At 47.4% G+C, this 21,639-nt stretch overlaps 1 protein-coding gene across 1 annotated transcript in view; it reads left to right on the top strand.

The window, feature by feature from the left end:
* Window positions 1-21,639, top strand: part of LARGE1 (LARGE xylosyl- and glucuronyltransferase 1) — a 404,132-nt gene that overhangs the window by 271,054 nt on the left and 111,439 nt on the right. The window contains exon 6 of the mRNA XM_028490584.2: window positions 18,877-18,981. Within this exon, the coding sequence (XP_028346385.1) occupies window positions 18,877-18,981 (105 nt within the window). The remainder of the gene's footprint in view (window positions 1-18,876; window positions 18,982-21,639) is intronic.

Genomic DNA, 21,639 nt, shown 5'->3' with positions numbered 1-21,639 from the left:
GCCACGGAGCAGCTGGGCCCGTGAGCCATGGCCGCTGAGCCTGCGCGTCCGGAGCCTGTGCTCCGCAACGGGAGAGGCCCCAACAGTGAGAGGCCCGCGTACCGCAAAAAAAAAAAAACAAAAAAACACACCTGGGAAAGAAGGGAAGGATGGACAGCAGGCCCTCAACGTACTGCATTCCAGTCCCTCCCATATCATGGACCCAGGAAAGAAAGAAAGGTGACCTGGTCGCCTTATCAATGTACTAATGGCGGACCTTCCCTCAGACACACTCTTAGTACTTTCTAGGAGAGAGTTCTTATCTGTGGATCACTTCTGGCAGCATGTATTGATACTAGGATTGGTATGATGTCTTAGTCTGTTTGGACAGTGGAAACAATACCATAGACTGGGTGACTTATAAACAACATATATTCATTCTCAGAGTTCTGGAGGCTGGGAAGTTCAAGATCAAGGCACCAACAGGTTTGGTGTCTGGTAGGGACCTGCCTCCTGATTCACGAATGGCCGTCTTCTCGCTGTGTCCTCAGGTGCAGAAAGCGGCAGGGGACTTCTCTGGGGTCTCCCTTATAAGAGCACTGATCCCATTCATGAGAGCTCCGTGCACGGGACTCTGTGATTCTCCCTTTGGCCTTCTCTCTGCTGGGCCTTTGGAAGACCTACATAGCAGATTATCTAGGGTTAATTTTTGGTAAAGGAAAAAAAAAAGAGTATTTTGTAAACTATAATATAAATTAATTGAAACGGTCCTCATTTGACCGAGAAAAGAGGATGAGCCATCTGCAAGGGAGTCCCACTCGAACTTCTAAACCTCTAGGCTGAGGGAATATGTCATTTTTCTGCAATTTTTGGTCTCTACGTGAGTTGGGCATCTTTCCCCTCCTTTGGTGGCTCTGAAATGTTATTCTGACATATCCACCATGCAGCCAGATGCCTTCCTGACCTATTCATTGTCAAGCAGCCCTGAGCCCTAAATAAGGAACAAATGTCATCCCAGGCCTGCTTTCATCCGCCACTCACTACAAAATCGGTGACCTTTTCCAGATCAAGATAACAGCTTCTTTGTGCAACCAGCCCACCTGAGACAGGCCCTCCAGAGCCGCCCCTACAGTGCCTTTCCTGGAGGCCTCCTGTTCATCCTCAACTCTTGCTGCTTCCCCTGGCATTCCTGTGAGCAAGGAAAATGTCCTTTCTCCTCAAATGTCAGCTCAGCTCTGCTTTCCCAACCCTGCCCCCCATCTTCTCTAGTGGAGGCTCCACCCCCATCACTCTCCATCCCTTCCTCTACTTTAATTTCATGCTGTCTCTTAGCGCCACTCGGCATTTTATCATATATCTATTTGTGGTCCAGCTCCCCTACTAAAGCGAACATGCCAACAGACAGGGACTTCGGGGTTTTGGCTTTGTTACGTTGTTGTTTATGACTCAGAACCCAGAACAGTGCCTGCCACATGATTGGTGCTTGGATGGATGAATGAGTGGATGGATGGATGGATGGATGGATGGATGGATGGATGGATGGATGGATGGGCAAATTTAGATTGAAATGCAAGTCTCTGGCTCCTTATGAAAAGTGACTGCTTCGTGGTCATCACCCACACATGCATTCTCCCCTCTTGCTCTCCCCCACCACTGCCCAACCGCCTCCATGACTTTACCAGACAACATTGTTTTCTCCCTTGAATTTGGAAGCCTCCATTTAGTCTCTATCAGAAAGGATATCGAAACTATTGAGAGGCAAGGTCTTGAGCGTTGTTATTGTTGGTGATTTAATGCCATATGCCAAGAGAAGACCATTAGCTGACTGTTATGGGTATGTTGTCCTTGGCTTGCTAAGAGAGGACTCTCTCCCAGGAGGGCAGCAATGAGCAGGCTTATAGAGGGTGGCTTCACTAGCAGAACCCCCAGTGGTTCATGTGGCATGTTTGCTGCTCAGGTTTCGGAGGTGTTGGGTGAGAACAGTCTGTGTCAGGGCCTGAAGGAAGCCGGGGTCCATCTACGTACCCAGTTCTAGCTGTTAGTTTCAGCAGCCTTCAAGATGATCTTGAGAATATCATTTCCCCCCGCTGCAACTCAGTTTCGTCTATTATACCCTGAAAAGGTTGGACTAGATGATCAGTAAGGTTTTTGCCAGGTGTAATATTTTTAACTATATTAAGATCTCCTATTTGTATGGTGTTCAAATTTCCTTTTAAAGTTTGCCTGTTGTTAGCATGCCTCCATAACACATATTTCAGTCTCTCTGTTTGGTCATGTGCTTTGTTTCCTTGATGAAGCTGCAGCCTTTACAAGGGGGGAGAACCCTGTCTTATCTATAGATTTGGCACCCAGAGTCTGGCAAAATGCCCAATAGTGGTATGTTCGGTGAACAGTACAACCCAGCCCTCTCCCCTGCATTTGCTTACCTGTTGGTTGTGCAGTGAAACATCCCAAAGGCAGGTAACTTGTGCAAAATTCATAAATCATCCATGCATAGGTTCTCAGAATCTAGTCGCCCTTGCATGCCATCTCTGACACCTCTTAGATATAGAAACTTCTTTTAATCCCCTCTCTTCTCTTTTTCCTTTAACTTCATCCCAGTAAAACAACACTGAGGCTTTGGGGTCACACTTGGATCCCAGCTTCATCATTTAATACTTAGCTGTGCAAAACTGGGCTGGTTACCTTCCATCTTTGAGCTTCAGGTTTCTTAGTTGTAAATGAGAATAATAATACTAACTTTGCAGGGTTGGTTGCAGGAGCCTCTAGCACAGCGCCTAAGAGGTACTAAATAATTTTAGTTGTTCCCTCCTGGGTTTAGTTCAAGACACCCCTTCCCCTCAGAGCTTTCCCAGCCAACCCTTGGCAATTGTTCTTTAGGCGTCTTAGCTTATGACATCTCTATTATTATCTGTCTCGGGACATCTGAACTGACTTCTGCAAGATGGACTATAGGATGCTAACGGTCAAGGAGCTTCATGGCACCTACTGAAATGTTTCCTCCTTTCTTAGCCCGGTGTCCTGAAAACAACGGGCGCTCAATTCATGCTGTGTGATGGCAAAGGCGACAGCACAGTATGCGGGAGCAGAGCATCTTCACCACGTGCCCTTGGTTAGGTCACGAGCCCTCGCTCTGCTTTAGTTGTCTCATCATTCAAATGAAAAGTTTGGTCCAGAATATTCCTCAGGTCCTTGCAGCTTTGATATCCCGTGCTGTGATGCTGCGCCAGGTTTCTTACAAAAGTACCAAAGCCTCATCCTCAATGCAGGAGTTTCCCTCTACACAGAGGGCCCTTGCTAAACACGAGAGGCACAGTCTTCTTGCATGAGCAGCTGGGGCTCAGCTTTCCTTCACAAGTGGGCTGGCTTGGCCGGCATATTGTTTCAGGGGGAAAGACTGGCACTGGCTTCTCTCCTGGAAGAATGTGCATCGTGACACATGTGTACCAGGCATTGCCATCCGAAGGTGGTGAGAGGAAGAGATCTTGGTTTTTCTCTGAGGAAGTCAATTACGAGTCTCACCATAGGTAGAGCATCTTGTGAAGGAGAGGTGGGGCAGCTGTAATTAAGTGGTGGTAAATATGAGCTTTGGGGTCAAGACTGCTTGCCTGCAAATTTCAGATCCAGAAAGATCTAATACAGTGACAGTCCAGCATCCCTACCTTTAGATCCCCATTGGCTTTTCTTGACACAGCCAGGTGGAGGCCTTCTGCTGGGGGGAGGCAGGGCGGGTGGGGACACGCACGTCCTCTTTTAGGAAAACTCCTTTTCCGGCTTCTCTTCCTCCTTTGTTCAACAGCAGCTAAATATTGGGGGGGCGGGGGGCGGAGAGCAGCCTTCCACCTTGGTCTCCTTCTCCATTAACCTCTCCTGTCCATGAGCTTATGTTTTTAAATATCATTAAAGATCAAAATCCGCGGTTTGGAACTCAGGCGTAACTTAGGAAAAACAGAACTCTTGACTGCACACAAATTGTGCTATATCCGTACTTTGGAATACCACTCAGCAACGAAAAGAAATGTGATAATAATATATGTAACAACTTGGATGAATTTCAAAAACATTATGCTAAGTACAGGGAGTCAACCATGCAAAAAAACTACGTGCTCTGTGATTGTGATTCTTTTTATGTGCAATTCCAGGAAAGGTTAAACTGTGGTGACAGGAAGGAGATCAGGGGCTGCCTGGAGTGAGGTTCGGGGAAGTGGATTGACTGCAGAAGGGCCACAGGAAAAACTTAGGCTGTTGGAATAGTTCTATATCCTGATGCTGATGATGGTTACATGACTGTACACAAGTACCAGAATTTGTCAGACTACATTTAAAATGGATGAATTTATTGAAGTTTATTGTTCTTCAATAAAGCTTAGGGAAAAAAGAATGACTCCATAATTTCTGGCCTAAGCAGCTGAGCAGCTGGAGAGAGTGAGCTGCTATTTCCTGACCTGCGTGACGCTGAGGGGAGAGCAGATGCCGAGGCGAAAAAAATCAAGATTTCGATTTGGGATATTTAAGTCTGAGATGCCTGTTAGATGTCCAGAGTAGAGGTGTCGGGTGGGCAGTTGAATTTATGATTCTGGGACTCAGAGCAGAGGTTAGACTGGAGATATAAAGTTTGAAGCTATCAACATAGAGTTGGCATTTAAAGCAGTGGCCTGGAGCAGATGATGGAGGACACAGGGCAGGGATGGAGAACAGGAGAGCTCTGGGAGGTGAGGGGGTCCGGGGCGCGCCAGCATTTGTAGTGAAAATTCAACAGGATAAACTGTGTAAAAATATCATTGGCCTATTGCAGTTATTCCTACCTTGCTAAGGTGAAATTCACGTGGTTTCATATAAATAACCGTTTTTAAATGTGCAGTTCAGTGGTGTTTAGTTATTTACAGCATTCTGCAGCTATCTCCTCTCTCTAGTTTCAAGACTTTTTCGTCACCACAGAAAAACACCGTGTACTCATCAAATAATCACTCCACATTCCTCCCTCCCCCATCCCCTGCTAATCACTGATCTGCTTTCTGTCTTTATGGATTTGCCTGTTCTGGATATATCATATCAAAGGAATCATATAATATATGACCTTTTGTGTCTGGCTGCTTTCGTTGAGCATAATGTGTGTGAGGTTCATCCAAGTTGCAGCATGTATCAGTGCTTCGTTCCTTTTTATGGCTGAATACATTATTTTATCTTATTATTATTCCACGCCTTTTCCCACACCGACTCCACAGCATGCATGAGTGAGTGTTCTTGCCTGAGAACTTTTCTCCTTCCATCCTTTCTGCCTGGGCTCTCCTTCCTCCTCGTCCCTGTGCTGATGTGAGTTGCGCCACCTTTTATTTTAGAGGCACAGTCTACCTGCTCCTCAGTGACTGACGCACACCCAGCAGCTCCCCTTCTGCGTCCCCCAGGACACAGACAAGAAAGGTTTCTCAGAGTCCCCTCTACCACCTCTTTCCTGGAGCCGGACTGGCTCCAAACACAGGCTAAATTGCTGTTTTCCAACATGAACATTCAGCAAACAGATATAGAACCTTTAGACACTGTCCACAGTACGCTGAGCCCTGGGAGATCTGGGGTTACAAGAGCAGTGGCATCTACCCCCTTTCCCCACATGACTCATCCTCTTACCAGATGGCAGGGGAGTAAGCATTCTCATTTCTGCCTCTTGGTCTGGCCCTCGACCCAAGCGTGTCGCCTGCATGCAAGTCCCTCGAGTGCTTGTTGACCGTGATGTCTGTCTCCAGCCCTTACCTCTCCCGGCATCTCTAGGCTTGTGTGTCTCTAATGTGGTAGTTCTAAAAGATTGGAAAAAAAGTAAAAGCCCTTGGTTTTTAACTCGGCAAATCATCCACTAATGCATTTCCACACAGCAGCAAGAATATTCTTTTCAGAACATCCAGATCACGTTGGCCCCTCACTTACAGCACTGCCATGTTGCATCACCCACAGGGGCACTGTTCCCATTGTCTTCTTTGCAAGTGGTGCTCTGGTGTTGTGCCTGAGACCCTTTACTTTCGCCTCCTGCTTGTCCTGCCTGGATAAACCTCCTTACTCTGGGCCCTGACCCACAAGGCCCCACAGGTGTGTCCTGCCCCCTTCAGCCTCATCTCTCTCACCATCAGCTCACCATCCTCTCCTTGGTCTGCGTGTCTCAGTCCCACTGGCCTTGAGTCCTTTGAGACGTGTGTTTTCCTCCCGACACCAACTAATTCTTCAGTTCTCTGGAAACACCACGTAGGTGTCGTACAGTTCATTTCAGTTCTGACGCTACTACCCAGTGTTAGCGACGGACCCCACGGGTTAAGGGCTCAGACCCACAAGACCACCTGTACTTCAGACACCAGTCACACAAGTATTGCGTCCCCGGGTTACCCACACTTCTGTCCAATGTGGCTACAAGGTTGGGGGTTTCCAAAGCCCCCTCTCCTCAGGTAGGTTTGCTAATTTGCTAGAATGACTCACAGAACTTAGGGAAGAGCTTTATTTACTGTTACTCATTTATTATAAAGGATGCAACTCAGGGACGGCCAAATGGAAGAGTTGCACAGGGCAAGGCAGGCGGGGAGGAGCGTCCCCTCTGCGGGCCCAGCACCCTCCCAGAACCCCTGTGTGTTCACCGACTCAGAAGCTCTAAGCCTGTAGCCTGTTGTTTAGGGGTGTGTGTGGAGGTTCCAGCAGGCAGGTGTGGGTGAATCATTGACCATTGGTGACTAATGCAGTCTCCACCCCACCTAACTCTCACCCGGAGGTTGGGGAGTGGAGCTGAATATTCCAAGCTTCTAATCAGGGGTTGGCTTTTCTGGCAAGCAGCCCCCGTCCTGAAGCTGTCTAGGGGCTTCCGAGGGTTTCCTCATTAGAACAAAAGATGTTCTTATCACTCAGGAAATTCCAAGGATTGTAGGAGCTCTGTGCCAGGAAGCAGGGACAAATACCAAATACCTTTCTGTGACACCACAGCCTTCAACTTGGTCAAGCTTCCCACTGCAAGGTTTTAACAATCACTGTTCGCCTTGCCTTGACACTCTAACCATCTCCCTTCAGATCTTGATTTAATCCTTAATTCTTCAGGTAACCTCCTGGCTGCCGTCTCCTCTTTCAGACCCTGTGCATTACTCTGGACCTCTCCCTCCCCGTTCTTTCAGGGTCACAGTTCCACATTTGTTGGTGTGATTGTCTAGTGACCTTTCCCTATGGGATGGCTGAATTATGTGTCCCAAAAAGTTCATCTGTTGGGCTTCCCTGGTGGCGCAGTGGTTGAGAGTCCGCCTGCCGATGCAGGGGACGCGGGTTCGTGCCCCGGTCCGGGAAGATCCCACGTGCCGCGGAGCGGCTGGGCCCGTGAGCCACGGCCGCTGAGCCTGTGCGTCCGGAGCCTGTGCTCCGCAACGGGAGAGACCACGACAGTGAGAGGCCCGCGTACCGCAAAAAAAAAAAAAAAAAAAAAAAAAGTTCATCTGTTGAAGTCCTAACCTCCAGTGTCTCAGAATGTGACTGTATTTGGACTTAGGGTCTTTAGAGAGGTCATTAGGTAAAATGAGGTCATTAGGATGGGCCCTGACCTGATGTGATGAGTCTTCTTATAAGAAGAGGAGATGAGGACACAGACACACAGCGGAATGACCACATGAAGACCCAGAAAGATGACCATTTACAGGTGCAGGAGAGAGACCTCGGAAGAAACAACTTGCCAGAACCTTGATCTCAAACTTCTAGCCTCCAGAACTGTGAGAAAATAAACATCCGCTGTTGAAGCTCCCCAGTCTGTGGTACTTTTGTTACAGCATCTCTAACAAACTAATACACACTACAAGGATGTTAGCTCCACCGAGGGCAGGGACCATCTCAGGGTCTACCCATCATTGCATCCCCAAAGCCCAGCACAGTGCTTGGCTCTGTATGTATTCAGTAACTATTTGGTGAATGGATGAATGACCTATCTCGAGGTGATGACAGACATCTTTGAAATATGGACGTTTCGTAAACCCTGTACTGAGTGGTTCCAGGCCAGTGTTCCTTTATCCTTTCACTATCTCTGTTTTGAATTTCCTGCCTGTCTCTCCTCCCTGAAGGAGCATTACTTCATCTCAATAATCTGCCCAAAGGCCAGTCTTAAGAATATAGAGAGATTTTGTGCTCAAGCTTCCTGAGTGCTTCTCAGTCATGCAGGGGCCTCTCCTTGAAACTCCCACCTTCCAGGCTGTGTTTCAGACTGTAAAGTTGGCTCAGTATCTGGCCTCTGCATAAGTAGAGTGTCAATGAGTAATAATGCTGTAATCTCAGAAATGCTATTGGGGAAAAAAAATTAAGTAATAGCTACATAAGACTCAGAAAGGCTCGGTAATAATGATAATACTTAAAGTTGAATGGTATTTTACAGTTTACAGCCTTTCATTTCATTCTTAAAACAACCTTATGATGGCATGATGGTGAATTTTATCATCATCCCTTTTATAAAATGAAAATAATAACAAAATAATTAAAAATAATAAAAAATAAAGTTCAAAAGTGGAGTAGTTTGGGCCCGGGTTGCACAGTTAATAATTGGAAAAGCCAGAACTTAAACGTTGCCCTTTGAATCCTGCGAGCAAGTGCTTTTTCTGCAGCCCCAGTGGGAAAAGTTAGAGGATTGCTCCTAGGCACTATTATTAGTGATTCAAGGAGTGTCTGTGAATGAAGGATCTGAAAGACACCAACCAATTGTGTTTTTAAAAAGAGACCGACCCAAGAAGTCCATGGATGGCGGTGGTAGCTGGATGCAGGCCAGCTCTGCTCCCCGAGCTGAGGCCTCGTCTGAGAGGTGACGGCAGCCGAGCGTCCTGGGAGTCTGTGTGATAAAAGCAGCCTTGGAAGAGAGCCCAGCGGCTGGCTCCGCATCCCTTTTTCATTTTTCCCATTTCCAAAGACCAAAGATCACGGAAGGAAGAAGAGAGAAATCATTATTAGAGACTGAGCGGGAGTTTTTAAACTGTAAATTAAGTGAATGCGGGCCCACTTGGGGCTGACTTGGGGGATAGGGAAGCTTGGTCTTGCATCTCGGCAGATGGAATATCGTTATCTGGATCTTTATTGGATGGCAGGCTCTTTTCTGAGTCTCAGGCCTGCCTTTTCTGTTCTTCCTAGATGTCCCTGGGTAGGACATGCTCTCAGCTCAGCGCCCTGGGATTAATGCTGAAGGAAATTAGACTCAGAGTGCCCCGATGGGATCTGGAGGACTCTGCAGAGTCCTAGACCCCTGCCTGTAGCCCCAGGGGGCACCGCGGGCAGGAACGGGAGGGCTAGTCACATACACCTTGACCAGCCTTTCCACCCATCCTCTCTAGGTCCTTTGGAGCTTTGCCCACAGCTGTGCCAGCTGCAGCCCTTCCCCTGGGGAGAGGAATGCCTTGCAGATTGTTCCTAACCATGAATTTAGGTGTAAGACATAGACTTTTGCAACAGAGAGACCGGAACAGAAGCCCCAGCTCTGTGGTCCTTAGTCACATGTCCTTGACACGTGACTCTCCCTCTCTTAGCGTCAGTTTCCCTTTCGAAAGCCGAGATGAGCACAGTGCCCACTTCACTGGGGTTGTTGTAGGGCACTCCGAGATGATGCAAGACAAGCATGTATCCCGGTGCCTGGGCAAAGTCCTCACCGAGCAGGGGCTGCTCTGAGAAGAACAGCCTCCCCTCGCGGGGCAGCCACGCGCACACACGCAGCACAAGTGCGAGAACATGTGTGGGGACAGCCCAGCATGAGGAGGATGTTGAGAAAGGTGTTGCTAGCCTGAACAAAGAGATCTCATGGTCAGGTTGGAAGGGAGCTTTGAGGTCATCAAATCTTGTGTTCTGCTCAGTGCAGGTAATCCCCCGCCTATAGCATGCCTGCTGGGTGACCTCCCACTCCCAAAGGTCCCCAGACCTGCTTTGCATCAGAATTCCTGCAGCTGTCCTTTGCAGAGAGACCCCCTGGCCTCACCCTGAGAGAATCTGCTTCAGTAAGAGTCCGATGGGGTGTGCAGAGAGCAGCCGAACCATTTGAGAAGCTTTTTGCAGAGATCATGCAATCCAGAAGGCAGCGTTTCCTTTACTGCTGTATCTCCAGCAGTTGGTACAGGACCCAGTGCACAGCAGGGACGTGACGGATACCTGCTGGATGGGGGTAGAATCACGCAGCCTCGGAAGCCGTGCTCGGGAGCCTCTCCCTGGAAATGCAGCTCACTTCTGCCTGGGTGAACTCCAGTGATACTTACGGTCTTGCTTACAAGAAGCAAAATCTATCTTCCTTCAATCTTAACTCATGCAGTGTATTTCTACCTTCTAGAGTGACACTGATTCTAATTCCTCTTAGAAGGGATTATCCCTCAGCTATAGAGGTCAGTAAGGGTGAAGTATTTTTCTCCAAATGAAATCAGGGTTGGCTGAACAAGGTATAAACTGGAGCCGGGGGTGCTTCATCAAGCAGCCCCAAGGAAACAAAATGATGGACGACAGGACCTTTTTAACTAGAACACATGGATTCCATCTCAAGGACATGCAACATAAACATGGGGCACATAAACCTGGTTCAGGGCCCCAGTGCAGCCCCGTGAAATAGAAACCTTTACCATTTTACAGAGGAGGAAGCTGAGGAACTAAGAATTTCCCCAGGATTACCATTCAAGCGTACAAGAGCTAGAAATGTGAAGCAGATGAGAATTATATTAAAGTGTAAGGAAAGAAGAGGAGGCCAAGTTGGAGAAGCTTAAGCACAGAAAAAAAAAAAAAAAAACAGGGAGCGTAGAGTCGGTGGTGGAGTCCTATATCTTGCGTTGACGGAGTGTTTCTAAACACCTCCATCCCCTTCTCTGGGCTTCATCTGTCAAACTAGACAGTTCCAGGGGAATTATTAAGCCCTCCGCAGCTCATGTGAACCTAATGGAAGAAGTCGGAGCTGTGAAACCTGCAAGTTCCGAAACAGTCCTTTACAACCCTTTCAGGGCTGTTTAAATACCCTTTTGTGTCCCATCTTCTCGGGAGATGTTTTATTATTCTACACCCACTAGCCGGGGGCACCTATGGCTGTGAGGTGGTTCTTTCAGATGTTTAGTAAATGGAAATGTGATACTCTTATGTTTTCCTTATTACAGCCATGCTGTACTCAGACATGCATGGAATGGTACTATTAAAGGCTTTTCTATTTTAAAATAGCTTAGTCAAATAAACATGAGGTTGGAAAGGCATTGTTGTTTTCTCTGCCGATACTCCGGACAGCCCCTGATGATAACATTTTAATATTCCCCTGCTGCTATAAGCACAGCTGGTTTGATGTGCAGCAGTGATTGGCAGACTCCCTCTGTGCACCCAGGAGCTTTCCTGGGGGTGGGAAAAAGATAGCACTGGAAGCATCCATCATCAGGGCTAGAGCTACCTGCTCCTAGTGTTTACCTGGAGAGGTTAACTAGTACACATCCACTTGCACGCCATTCACATAGAGCTCACCAGTTCTGGATGGTCTAGGTTTGTGAGTTGTAGATAATATTTATTTTTCATTTATTCATTCATTCATCCAGCCAGCCATTCATCCACACTGTACTAGGCCTCAGGAGCATTAAATTTTTCACTCAAGGAAGCAAAGTCATTAAATTTGTACTTTTAAAATATTTCTACGGCTGAGTAAAGCAAAGTAGAATGGCAAGGGGCACCCCTGAGGGAAAGGTGATCAAGTATGAATCTGCTAAGGTATCAGGGAAAGAGAGATGATCAGGATAGAGCAAGGAAGGGGATAAGTTTGAAAAATAATAGATAAAATCTGTAGGAGTTGGTTATGACAGTGATGAGAGGGGTGAGGAGAGGGGGCTGTCAAGCTTGATTCAAAGGTCCTAGCTCCAGTGACAAGTTAAACCTTGAGGCTACCAACCACAAAGAGGCAGGAGGCAGGAGTCAGACCGTTATTTAGGAAGAGAGAGTTGTGAATTTGATTTTGATCAGTTTGAGTTGAAGGTCGCTGTGAAAGAGCCAAATGCAGATAGTTGGATTTAAGAGTAAGAAGCTCTGGAAAGTAGTCTGATATGGAGATGGGTGATGACCTTCCCCTCAGTGGTATTTGAAGCTGTTGAGTTAGATTGCATCATCCAAGGATACGACGTAGAGCAAAAAGAGGGGGCCGAGGATGGGAGTTGGGGAGCCCAGCATTCAGGGGAGGCAGAGGCCGGGGAGCCCCATGAAGGAGGCAGGGAAGGAATGTCCAGAGGGAAGAAAACAGCCAGGAGACTAGCGTCACAGAAGCTAAAGGCTTCGAAAAGTTTCAGTAGGGCTGGGGAAGGGCCAGCAGCGTGGCAGCTGGGGGAGCAGCTGGCTGAATCTCGCAGAGTCCAGCCTATGCAGCTAGGGTCAGTGCTTGACTGGGAAAACTTAGACTTTCTGAACAATGACCATCACAAAAGGGAAAAAGGGAGATAGATGCCTCTAGGTGAGCGTCTACCACGAACCAGGCACTTTACGGTACTATCTTATTTATCAATACGTCCATTCTTGGAGGCAGGGGGTGGGGATTCTATTCTTGCCCTTTTACTGATAAGGAAATTGAGGCTCAGAGAAGTTATGCCTTGGTCCAGCCATACAGAACTGGAGCTCGAACTCTGTTTTGCCTGGTTGTAAAACCCTTTGTCTTTCTAATTTATACGTGGTGGGCAAATGCCCCGCCTACCGTTTCCACATTCAATGTGCTACGTGGAAGCATCACCAATCCCTGCTTCCCTGGGGCCTCACCTCCTGAATGGCAGCAGCCCTGCCTTAAGCCAGAAGCTGCGGAAGGAGGGAACCAGGGGAGTTCCCAGTCTGGAGCCATCCGTCTGCTGGCTGGTGCCACCGACACCGGGGCCCCAGCAGAATAGCAAGCTTGTTCGCTCTTGTCTGGCTGTTAGTGGTGATGTATCAATAAGCAAAGAAGACAGCTTCATTTTCATAAGTTAACTTGTGCCGAGAGTAAGGAAGACGGGAAACAGTGCACTTAATCATAGCCACAGGGCCAGCGCAGAAAACAATGACAGAGCCTTTTCTATTCATCACAGTGTTTTATTATAATAACTCCTATTACAGAGGAGACAGGCGGCGTGGAATGCTGAGGGCGGCAGCACACCAGCATCCCGTGTCATCTCCCCAAGAGGAATCCCTGGGATTGTACCTCTTAATAGGATAGCAAGCCCAGGATGGGTTTGCATCATCAAGATTAAGGCTTTAGACTTTGACCTCTGGAGACCAGGCTGTAGTTGCCACCTGGCTGGTGAGCTGGGATTGCCAGAGCTGTGAAAATAAGCTGTCTCATATGTGCTGTCACCGGGAACCTGAGGAGAACTATGCCCAGAACCGTGTTCCAGGACAGCACTGCTACCCGAAAAGCTTTGGGGGAAGCTTGGGAGCTTGGAGGTCTGTGTGGAAGGGGCAGGTGAGGCCTGCAGTGTGGCAGGGGCTGCGGTAGACAGGAAACAGGCATCACCCACTCTCCCCATAGAATCCACTATTCCCTGCCCTCCATTCCTCCTCCTTATCAGCGTTTCTGTCATTGCAAGTACTGTGCTGCTTCATAATTGTTTACCTGTCTCCTTCCAACTGCCTCTAGGGTGCAGACTCTGTTTTATCTGTCTTTGATTCCTTAGAATTTTGTGTGGTATCTGACACAGAGCAAACCCTCAATCAATATCAAACTGAACGAAAGTGTAGGTAGGGTAAGGATTGTGTCAGCTAAGGGAGGGAGGGGACAGCTGAGACCGAAGATGCCGAACCCAGGCCAATGGGGCAGAATATTGGGCCAGGGAATTCTGGGTATGATGATAAGAGTAGATACCTACTGAACGTTTTACTATTTTCTGGGCATTGTTAGTGGTGATGTTTGAATAAGCAAAGAACACAGCTTCATTTTTGCAAATTAACTTGTGCCTAGAGAAAAAAAATGTTTAATTCTGAGGTGTGTACTTTTGTCAACGCCATGTTATAAATGAATGAAGAAATAGGCACAGAGAGGTTAAGTAACTTGTCTAACGTCACACAGCTAGCACCTGGGTGAGGAGCCAGGATTGGAAACCAGGCAGTCTGGCTCTGCCATTCACTTTCTTCACCACTTTACTGTACTCAAGAAGTGTAGCACTGGAGGCGGCCACTGAATTCTGCTGGTTGATGCGCTAGATTTAGACACCACATGAGTTTTATTGTTTGCTAGGGGCCCTGCAAGGGAACCTCACCGATGACCAAAGCCGAGACAGAGCTCCCAGACCCTGATCAATAATTCTCAAATTTTAATGTGCATCCAGATTACCTGGGGATTTTTTTAATGCAGATTACTAGACCCAGTGGCCAGAGTTCTTATTTAGAAGCGTTATGATGAGGGAATTAGTATGCGATATTACCCCCGTACTCCCAGATCCTGAGAGATACGACAAAGGAGAGCAAAATGTCACCTTATTTTGCTGATAAAAGTTAAACTGGAGGTTTTGACTTAGATGGGCATCTACGGTGGATATTCATAATACCAACCCCGGAGCTGGAATCGCCCACCCTGTCACAGGAAGCGTGGGGCGACTGCAGCCTCATCCGGAGGGGACGTGCCCTGTACCACTGATCCAAGGTGGAGCTCTGCTGGCACGCTGGCTCCTGGGAGGAAGATGAAGGAATGGCTAGGCCACCTGAACTCTGAAACTCCCCAGGTTCTCTCTGAAACTCACCAGGTCAGGTAACTCCTTCCCTGCCCTTGGGGAAGAGGAAGGGTTGGGGTAAGAAGCCAGGAAATCCCTCCTTCACAAAACAAAAGATGTAGAGGGAAGCAGCCTTCCGGTCACAGTTGACTTCACAGTTGAGGCCTCGGAATATGCACTTTTAACAAGAAGCCCAGGTGTTTCTGTAGCAGTTGGTCCTCAGACCACACTTAAAGAAACAACCTTCTAGAAGGCCTTACTTGTTGTGCTAGATGGCCTTCAAAAAGAAAACCATTTGGATGGGCTCACTGTCTTTCAGAAGCTGACGGATGAGCTTGAATGATGATATTTAAGAAGAGCTATTACTTATATAGTTTTTAATATGCCCCAGCCCCTGTGGTTAGTCCTTAACACATATGAAGTCATTTAAACACGTGAAGTCACAGCAGTTAGATACTGGGGCAGAGAGAGGTTAAGTAATTTCTTCAAGGCTACACAGCTAAAAAGTGGCAGAGCTAGAAATTGGAACCAGGCAGCCTGGCTCCAGCCTTCCCCTCTGGCTACGCTGCTGCACGTGGTTCCCAGTCCACTGACACAGACCTCTGCAGGGGTGAAGGCAGTTAGCCCAGGGTATTCACAAGCCCACTTGCAAAGCCCAGCTGTCGCTTTAATCGTCGACAAAGCAGCTAATGAATTCATCTAAAAAAGCAAAATGAAATCTTAGTAGCTGTTTATTATTTTGCCTTCTCAACCAGTGGATATTAAAATTACAGCTATCGGGCTTCCCTGGTGGCGCAGTGGTTGAGAGTCCGCCTGACGATGCAGGGGACGCGGGTTCGTGCCCCGGTCCGGGAGGATCCCACATGCCGCGGAGTGGCTGGGCCCGTGAGCCGTGGCCGCTGAGCCTGCGCGTCTAGAGACTGTGCTCCTATTACTTATATAGTTTTTAATATGCCCCAGCCCCTGTGGTTAGTCCTTAACACATATGAAGTCATTTAAACACGTGAAGTCACAGCAGTTAGATACTGGGGCAGAGAGAGGTTAAGTAATTTCTTCAAGGCTACACAGCTAAAAAGTGGCAGAGCTAGAAATTGGAACCAGGCAGCCTGGCTCCAGCCTTCCCCTCTGGCTACGCTGCTGCACGTGGTTCCCAGTCCACTGACACAGACCTCTGCAGGGGTGAAGGCAGTTAGCCCAGGGTATTCACAAGCCCACTTGCAAAGCCCAGCTGTCGCTTTAATCGTCGACAAAGCAGCTAATGAATTCATCTAAAAAAGCAAAATGAAATCTTAGTAGCTGTTTATTATTTTGCCTTCTCAACCAGTGGATATTAAAATTACAGCTATCGGGCTTCCCTGGTGGCGCAGTGGTTGAGAGTCCGCCTGACGATGCAGGGGACGCGGGTTCGTGCCCCGGTCCGGGAGGATCCCACATGCCGCGGAGTGGCTGGGCCCGTGAGCCGTGGCCGCTGAGCCTGCGCGTCTAGAGACTGTGCTCCGCAACGGGAGAGGCCACAGCAGTGAGAGGCCCGCATACCGCAAAACAAACAAACAAAATTACAGCTATCATGTTGCTAATTAAGGATTTTGTTTTCTTAACCTTAAAGAGGACTGGCATATGTGAAAGGGCCGCTTGCCACCATCAAAGGATATGCAGCCCAGGTGCAAAGTGACAGAAGGAGAATTTGGGTGTTATTCTTTGAGATAACATGGCTTAAGGTTAACAATGCAAATTACTCCTTCTCTGAAGATGGAGCCCTTGAGTTGAAGGCTCCAGTAGAGCAACCCATATAAAAGATGCTTTCAGGTGCTGCCACCCCATCTTTGCAGTTTTCCATGCAAGAGAGGAAGATGCCAGAGTTCCCAGAGCTGAGTGAGAGACTATGTTGATGTTGGCGAACGGGGAGAGGATGAAATGCTTTGCAACCTCCGAAATGCGGGGACACTAATACACTAACATAAGTGGTCTCCATTCAGGAGAGATTTACGCACCAGATGTCATTTATTTAGCAGACATTTATTCATGCCTATTAGTGTGTTAGATATTATGCAGTCCTTGCCCTTGGACAAATGGAGAGGTAGACATTTACAGATGAGGTGTGTGTGCTTGAATATCACCCATTCCGTCCTTGACAGGACGTAAGTCAGCCGATGGCAAAAATACCGGGAGGAAGCACTAAGTAGAGATGTCCCCCATCTAATGCGGAATTCACAGTCTGCTTCTTGCTAGAGATGGGCCTGAAAGGATTCCTGGTAGAGAGTGGCAGGGGGCAGGGCTGGCGGGAGCTGTATGAGCAAGACATAGAGATGAGGACACAGGCAGTAAAACTATGCATTTTCGTGTGGCTGTTAGAAAATTCATCTGAAGGAGTAGGTCGAGGCAGAATACAATTCATGGAATGTCCGAAAGTGGAATTTGGACTGTCAGATAGCTGAAGATGACCTTTCCTGAAATTCAGATGGCCACCCTGAATTCAATGAAACATCATTCCCCTTGATCGGTTCTGAGCACATGACACCCTTCTTTCATCGTGCCAAAAAAAACCATGGTGGTGCCAACCAGGGGTCATTAGTAATAATGAACCAGCTCCCCCAAGGACCCCACATGCCCTTTGAGTCCCAGCCTCGGAGTGAGGTTATTAAACAGGCTCTCTAACAAGGTTATAGCATCAAGACTCAGCACACAGCTTTCTCGGCTGAGGGCACTGCGCCTTTCAGATCTGTTCTGCACGAACGTCCCAAGCTTGTTGCATGTGGAATTGATTAGCTCTTGCACTTTCTGAACTGGTGATCTGTTTTTCTGAGGGATTCTACACGTTTTGGTTGTGATTATATACAGTGACCCAGTGGGTGGTAATATTTTTCCTATGCCGCTAATTTATGTATTTGCGCTGGGGCAGTGATTTAGATGGGAGTTCGATAAATTGATCAAATAAATTACACCAAACCCACACACCATCATTTCAGGGAGCTGTCATCACACCAAAGAGGTTCTATGTCACCCAGCGTGGTATTCCAGGAGAACCGTTGTGTTTTCGTCACGGGTTGCTAGGCTTTCATTTGGTCAGAAAGAGCTTTATTTCTCAGGCTGGCCAACAATATAAGGATTTTAGCTCCAGAAGACATCAGTCAGCTGTGGAAGAGCGCGCCCATTAGTCCTGTGACCTTTAGCAAGTTACTTAAATTTCTGAGTCTCAGTATCTCATCCTGTAAAATGCGGACTTATAATTTCTACCTCAAGCGTTTGTTGTAAAGGTAAGCAGTAATGCAGAGACAGTGGAAAGAATCTGGATGTCAGATAACTGTAGATTCACGTCCTGGCTCCAGGATATGCAAGTTTTACAAATAACGGTCCTCAGTTTCCTAGTTTTTAAAATGCTGTTGATAATAGTTGCAAGGGAATACCTTCTGCACATGGCATGGTAGGGTTGTCTAATAGAAGATAGTTGATTCTGATGGCTACCTGCCCCACCTAGAAGGCCTGAGTCCAGGAACATTAACAGTCTAAGAAATGGGGGTGAATGGAGGACTCACCTGAGGTGCGAAAGCTGCTAAGAAATTGATTGAGAGGCCTGGCTCGCCTTTGATATTGGCCTCAGTACAGTAGAGGGCGAGGCCCACGTCAAAGCCGAGCTCTGGGGACAGAGAAGCAATTGTTCCTCTAGAAAACACGCCTGCCTTGACATGATGCTTGTTGACAAAAGACAAAGTGGATGTGAGAGTAAAAACGCTGCAAGAATGTGGCTCTTCTCTGGGGGCTCCCTTCTCATTAACCAAGGGTCCCTTCTTCCTCTCTGAGTGAGAAAATTACCTCAGCTCCTGCCTCCAAAGCCAGTAAATTAATATACATTGGGAAACAGTGAACTGGAACATCTGAAGAAGAGTGTGTCAGTAAATAAATATGTGTTACGTGAGTTAAGGGATAGATGGACAGATGGACGGATGAATAGCTGGGGAATTCTGGCTTTGTCACAGATTAACTGGATGACCTTGGGCAAGTTAATTCAGGACTCTGGGCGACCTCCATTTCTTTTCTATAAAATAGGGATAATGAAAATGGCTGGGCTGCCTAAGTGTGAGAATTAAACATATTAATACAAGTGAAGCACTTAGGTAAGAGTTCGGCACCTCATAAAAGCTCCCAATAACAAAACCTGTGTTATGATGATTTGCCATTGTTGTATCTGCCGTTCAGTACTCACTGTCCCGCGTGGCTTGGCTTCTTTTAAGACCTTTGCATTCTCTGTACTTCACAGGTCAACAGGTCCTGGGCCTCGTAGAGAACCAGAGTGATTGGTACCTCGGAAACCTGTGGAAGAATCACCGCCCTTGGCCTGCCCTTGGAAGGGGCTACAACACAGGTAAATCACGATGGTGGCTTGCTGGGGGTGGGACAGGAGGTGGGCCAAAGCACGGGAGAAGGCCACCCGGTTGCCTGAGTTCTGCACTGGACGGTACATGAGCCGTTGGCCTTCTGGTTCTTGCTTAGGGCTGCAGCTACGAGCTAAGTCGCTACTGGGCCGTGGCAGTCCGTGGCATTCTCACCAAAAAGCCCCTCTCCTGACTGACCGTCAGCCCCTGATCCAGCGAGACATCTTTACGAGTGTGACCTGTAGGTTCCTTGGCTCTGTTAATAGAGACTAGAGATCATCGTGTCCACTTTAGGTCCCCAGGGTCTGTGTGCATACTCAGCTTTCAAGATTCGTCTTTGTTTGGGGAGCAAAGTTGCTGATGTGTATTGACTCAAAGTTTCTTGTCAGAAGTGACATAATTTCTTTTTTATTTGTTTTATTTTGTTTTGTTTTCTTTTTTTTTGTATAATTGAAGTATAGTTGATTTACAACGTTGTGTTAGTTTCAGGTGAACAGCAGTGATTCAGTTATACGTGCATATATATCTTTTTTTTTTTTCAGATTCTTTTCCCTCATGGGTTATTAGAAAATATTGAATATCGTTCACTGTGCTATACAGTAGATCCTTGTTGGTTATCTATTTTATATATAGTAGTGTGTATATGTTAATCCCAAACTCCTAATTTATCCCCCCCCCTCCCTTTCCACTTTGGTGCCATAAGTTTGTTTTCTGTCTCTAGGTCTATTTCTGTTTTGTACATAAGTTCATTTGTATCATTTCTTTTTTTTAGATTCCACATATAAATGATGTCATATGATATTTGTCTTTTTCTGTCTGGCTTACTTAGTATGCTAATCTCTAGGTCCATCCGTGTTGCAGCAAATGGCATTATTTCATCCCTTTTTTATGGCCGAGTAGTATTCCATTGTGTATATATATATATATATATATATATATATATATATATATATATATATACCACATCTTTATCCATTCATCTGTCAAGGGACATTTAGGTTGCTCCCGTGTCTCAGCTATTGTAAATAGTGCCACAGTGAACGTTGGGGTGCATGTATCTTTTCGAGGAAATGACATGATTTCTGCTAACGTGAAATTGGCTAAAGCACATCATGTGGTCGTGCTCAGCTTCAAGTAGTGCGGCCAAGTGCAACCCGACCATGTTCCTGGAAGGAGAAAAGGCAGAAATATCTGGTAATTGGTACTTAGGGATACCACAGCCCCTAAACACCATGTGTCTGAAATCAAATCCGTTTTCTACCTTGTTGCTAACCCAAAATGTGCACCTCCTCTTTTCTTCTGTCTCTGTTAATAGCATCATTCATTCATTCATTCATTCTTTGTGCAGCTCTTGTCTGTCTAATGCTTACTGTGCACTAGGCCCTATGCTAATACACCAGACACAGCCCATGACCTCGTGGAGCTTATAAAGGATGAAACTAGAGCAACCTCCCTCTCCTTAGGCCCAGGTCCTGCCACTGTCTACCTATGAAATGCCTCTGAATTCTGCCTCTTCCCCTCCATCCTCTTTGCCACTACTTTGGCACCCTATTCTCAAAGGATGCAGACCCATGATCTGGGTCAGGACTGGAACTTGGAGCTCAGGGGGCAGTAGGGTAGGTCAGGCCAAGAAGGGCTGGGACTTGGCATCTGGGACCAGCTATACTGAGTTGGGACAGGGGTCTGGGGATGGCGCCACCTGAAGGTGATAGGTGGTAGCCTATCCTGGACACTAAGGTCAGTCTGAAGTGGGAAGAGCCAGACTCAACTCTGAGAGCTGAGGGTCAGATTCCTGAGAGGTCAGATGCAAACACAGAGCCCCAGAGGCCACAGGAAAGAGGATGAGAGTCATGCTTCCAGAAGTGAAAGTTCAGAGATCAGGTCAGAGTGGGGTCAAAGCTGGAATAACACAAGGAAAGAAAGGTCCAGGGTCAGTGTCCTGTGCAGCCAGAGGTTAGGGAGGCCTTCATTGAAAGCTGTCCTTTGAACTGGGGGGACATTCCTTTAGCCAACATTTGCCAGAACGTCCAGGCGTGTCTCACGGGATGTAACACCTACCAGGCATCACAGCCTGCAGGGGTTGCAGTGGAAGAATTTTACCAGCAACCCTTCACAGACCCAGGCTGCATCCTGGAGGCTGTGCTTGGCGTTCACCCGTGAGTTGCTGGATGGTGGGAAATTCTGGGGAGTCCCTGAGAGGGGCCAGGTTCAGGGAGGGGGCCCAAAGGGGCTCAGAGCAGCAGCTTTTCTTAGCTGATTTAGAGGTATTTTGGTGTTTTAATAATGGGTAAGCCTCTGTAGCCCAGCTAAGTATTGACCAGGTGCTGTCCCTGGTGCGTTCTAGGTGTTCATCTCATCTGATGCTCACACTAACCTCATGAGGCAGGGGCTGTTCTTATCTCTATTTTATACCCAGGAAACTCAAGCTTAGAGAGTGAAAGGATGTATTCTGATAAGTAAGGAGACTGCTATTAACTGGTAACCTTCCTAGGTTGAACTTTAGTGGCTTCAGGATCAAGAATACTTTTTTTTTTTTTTTTTTTTTTTTGCGGTACGCGGGCCTCTCACTGCTGTGGCCTCTCCCATTGCGGAGCACAGGCTCCGGACGCACAGGCTCAGCGGCCATGGCTCACGGGCCCAGCCGCTCC

This window comes from Physeter macrocephalus, chromosome 6 (genome assembly GCF_002837175.3).
Source record: "Physeter macrocephalus isolate SW-GA chromosome 6, ASM283717v5, whole genome shotgun sequence".
NCBI classification, from domain to species: domain Eukaryota; kingdom Metazoa; phylum Chordata; class Mammalia; order Artiodactyla; family Physeteridae; genus Physeter; species Physeter macrocephalus.
Note: the sequence above shows the minus strand (reverse complement) of the source record. Positions and strands in the feature narration are given on the sequence as shown.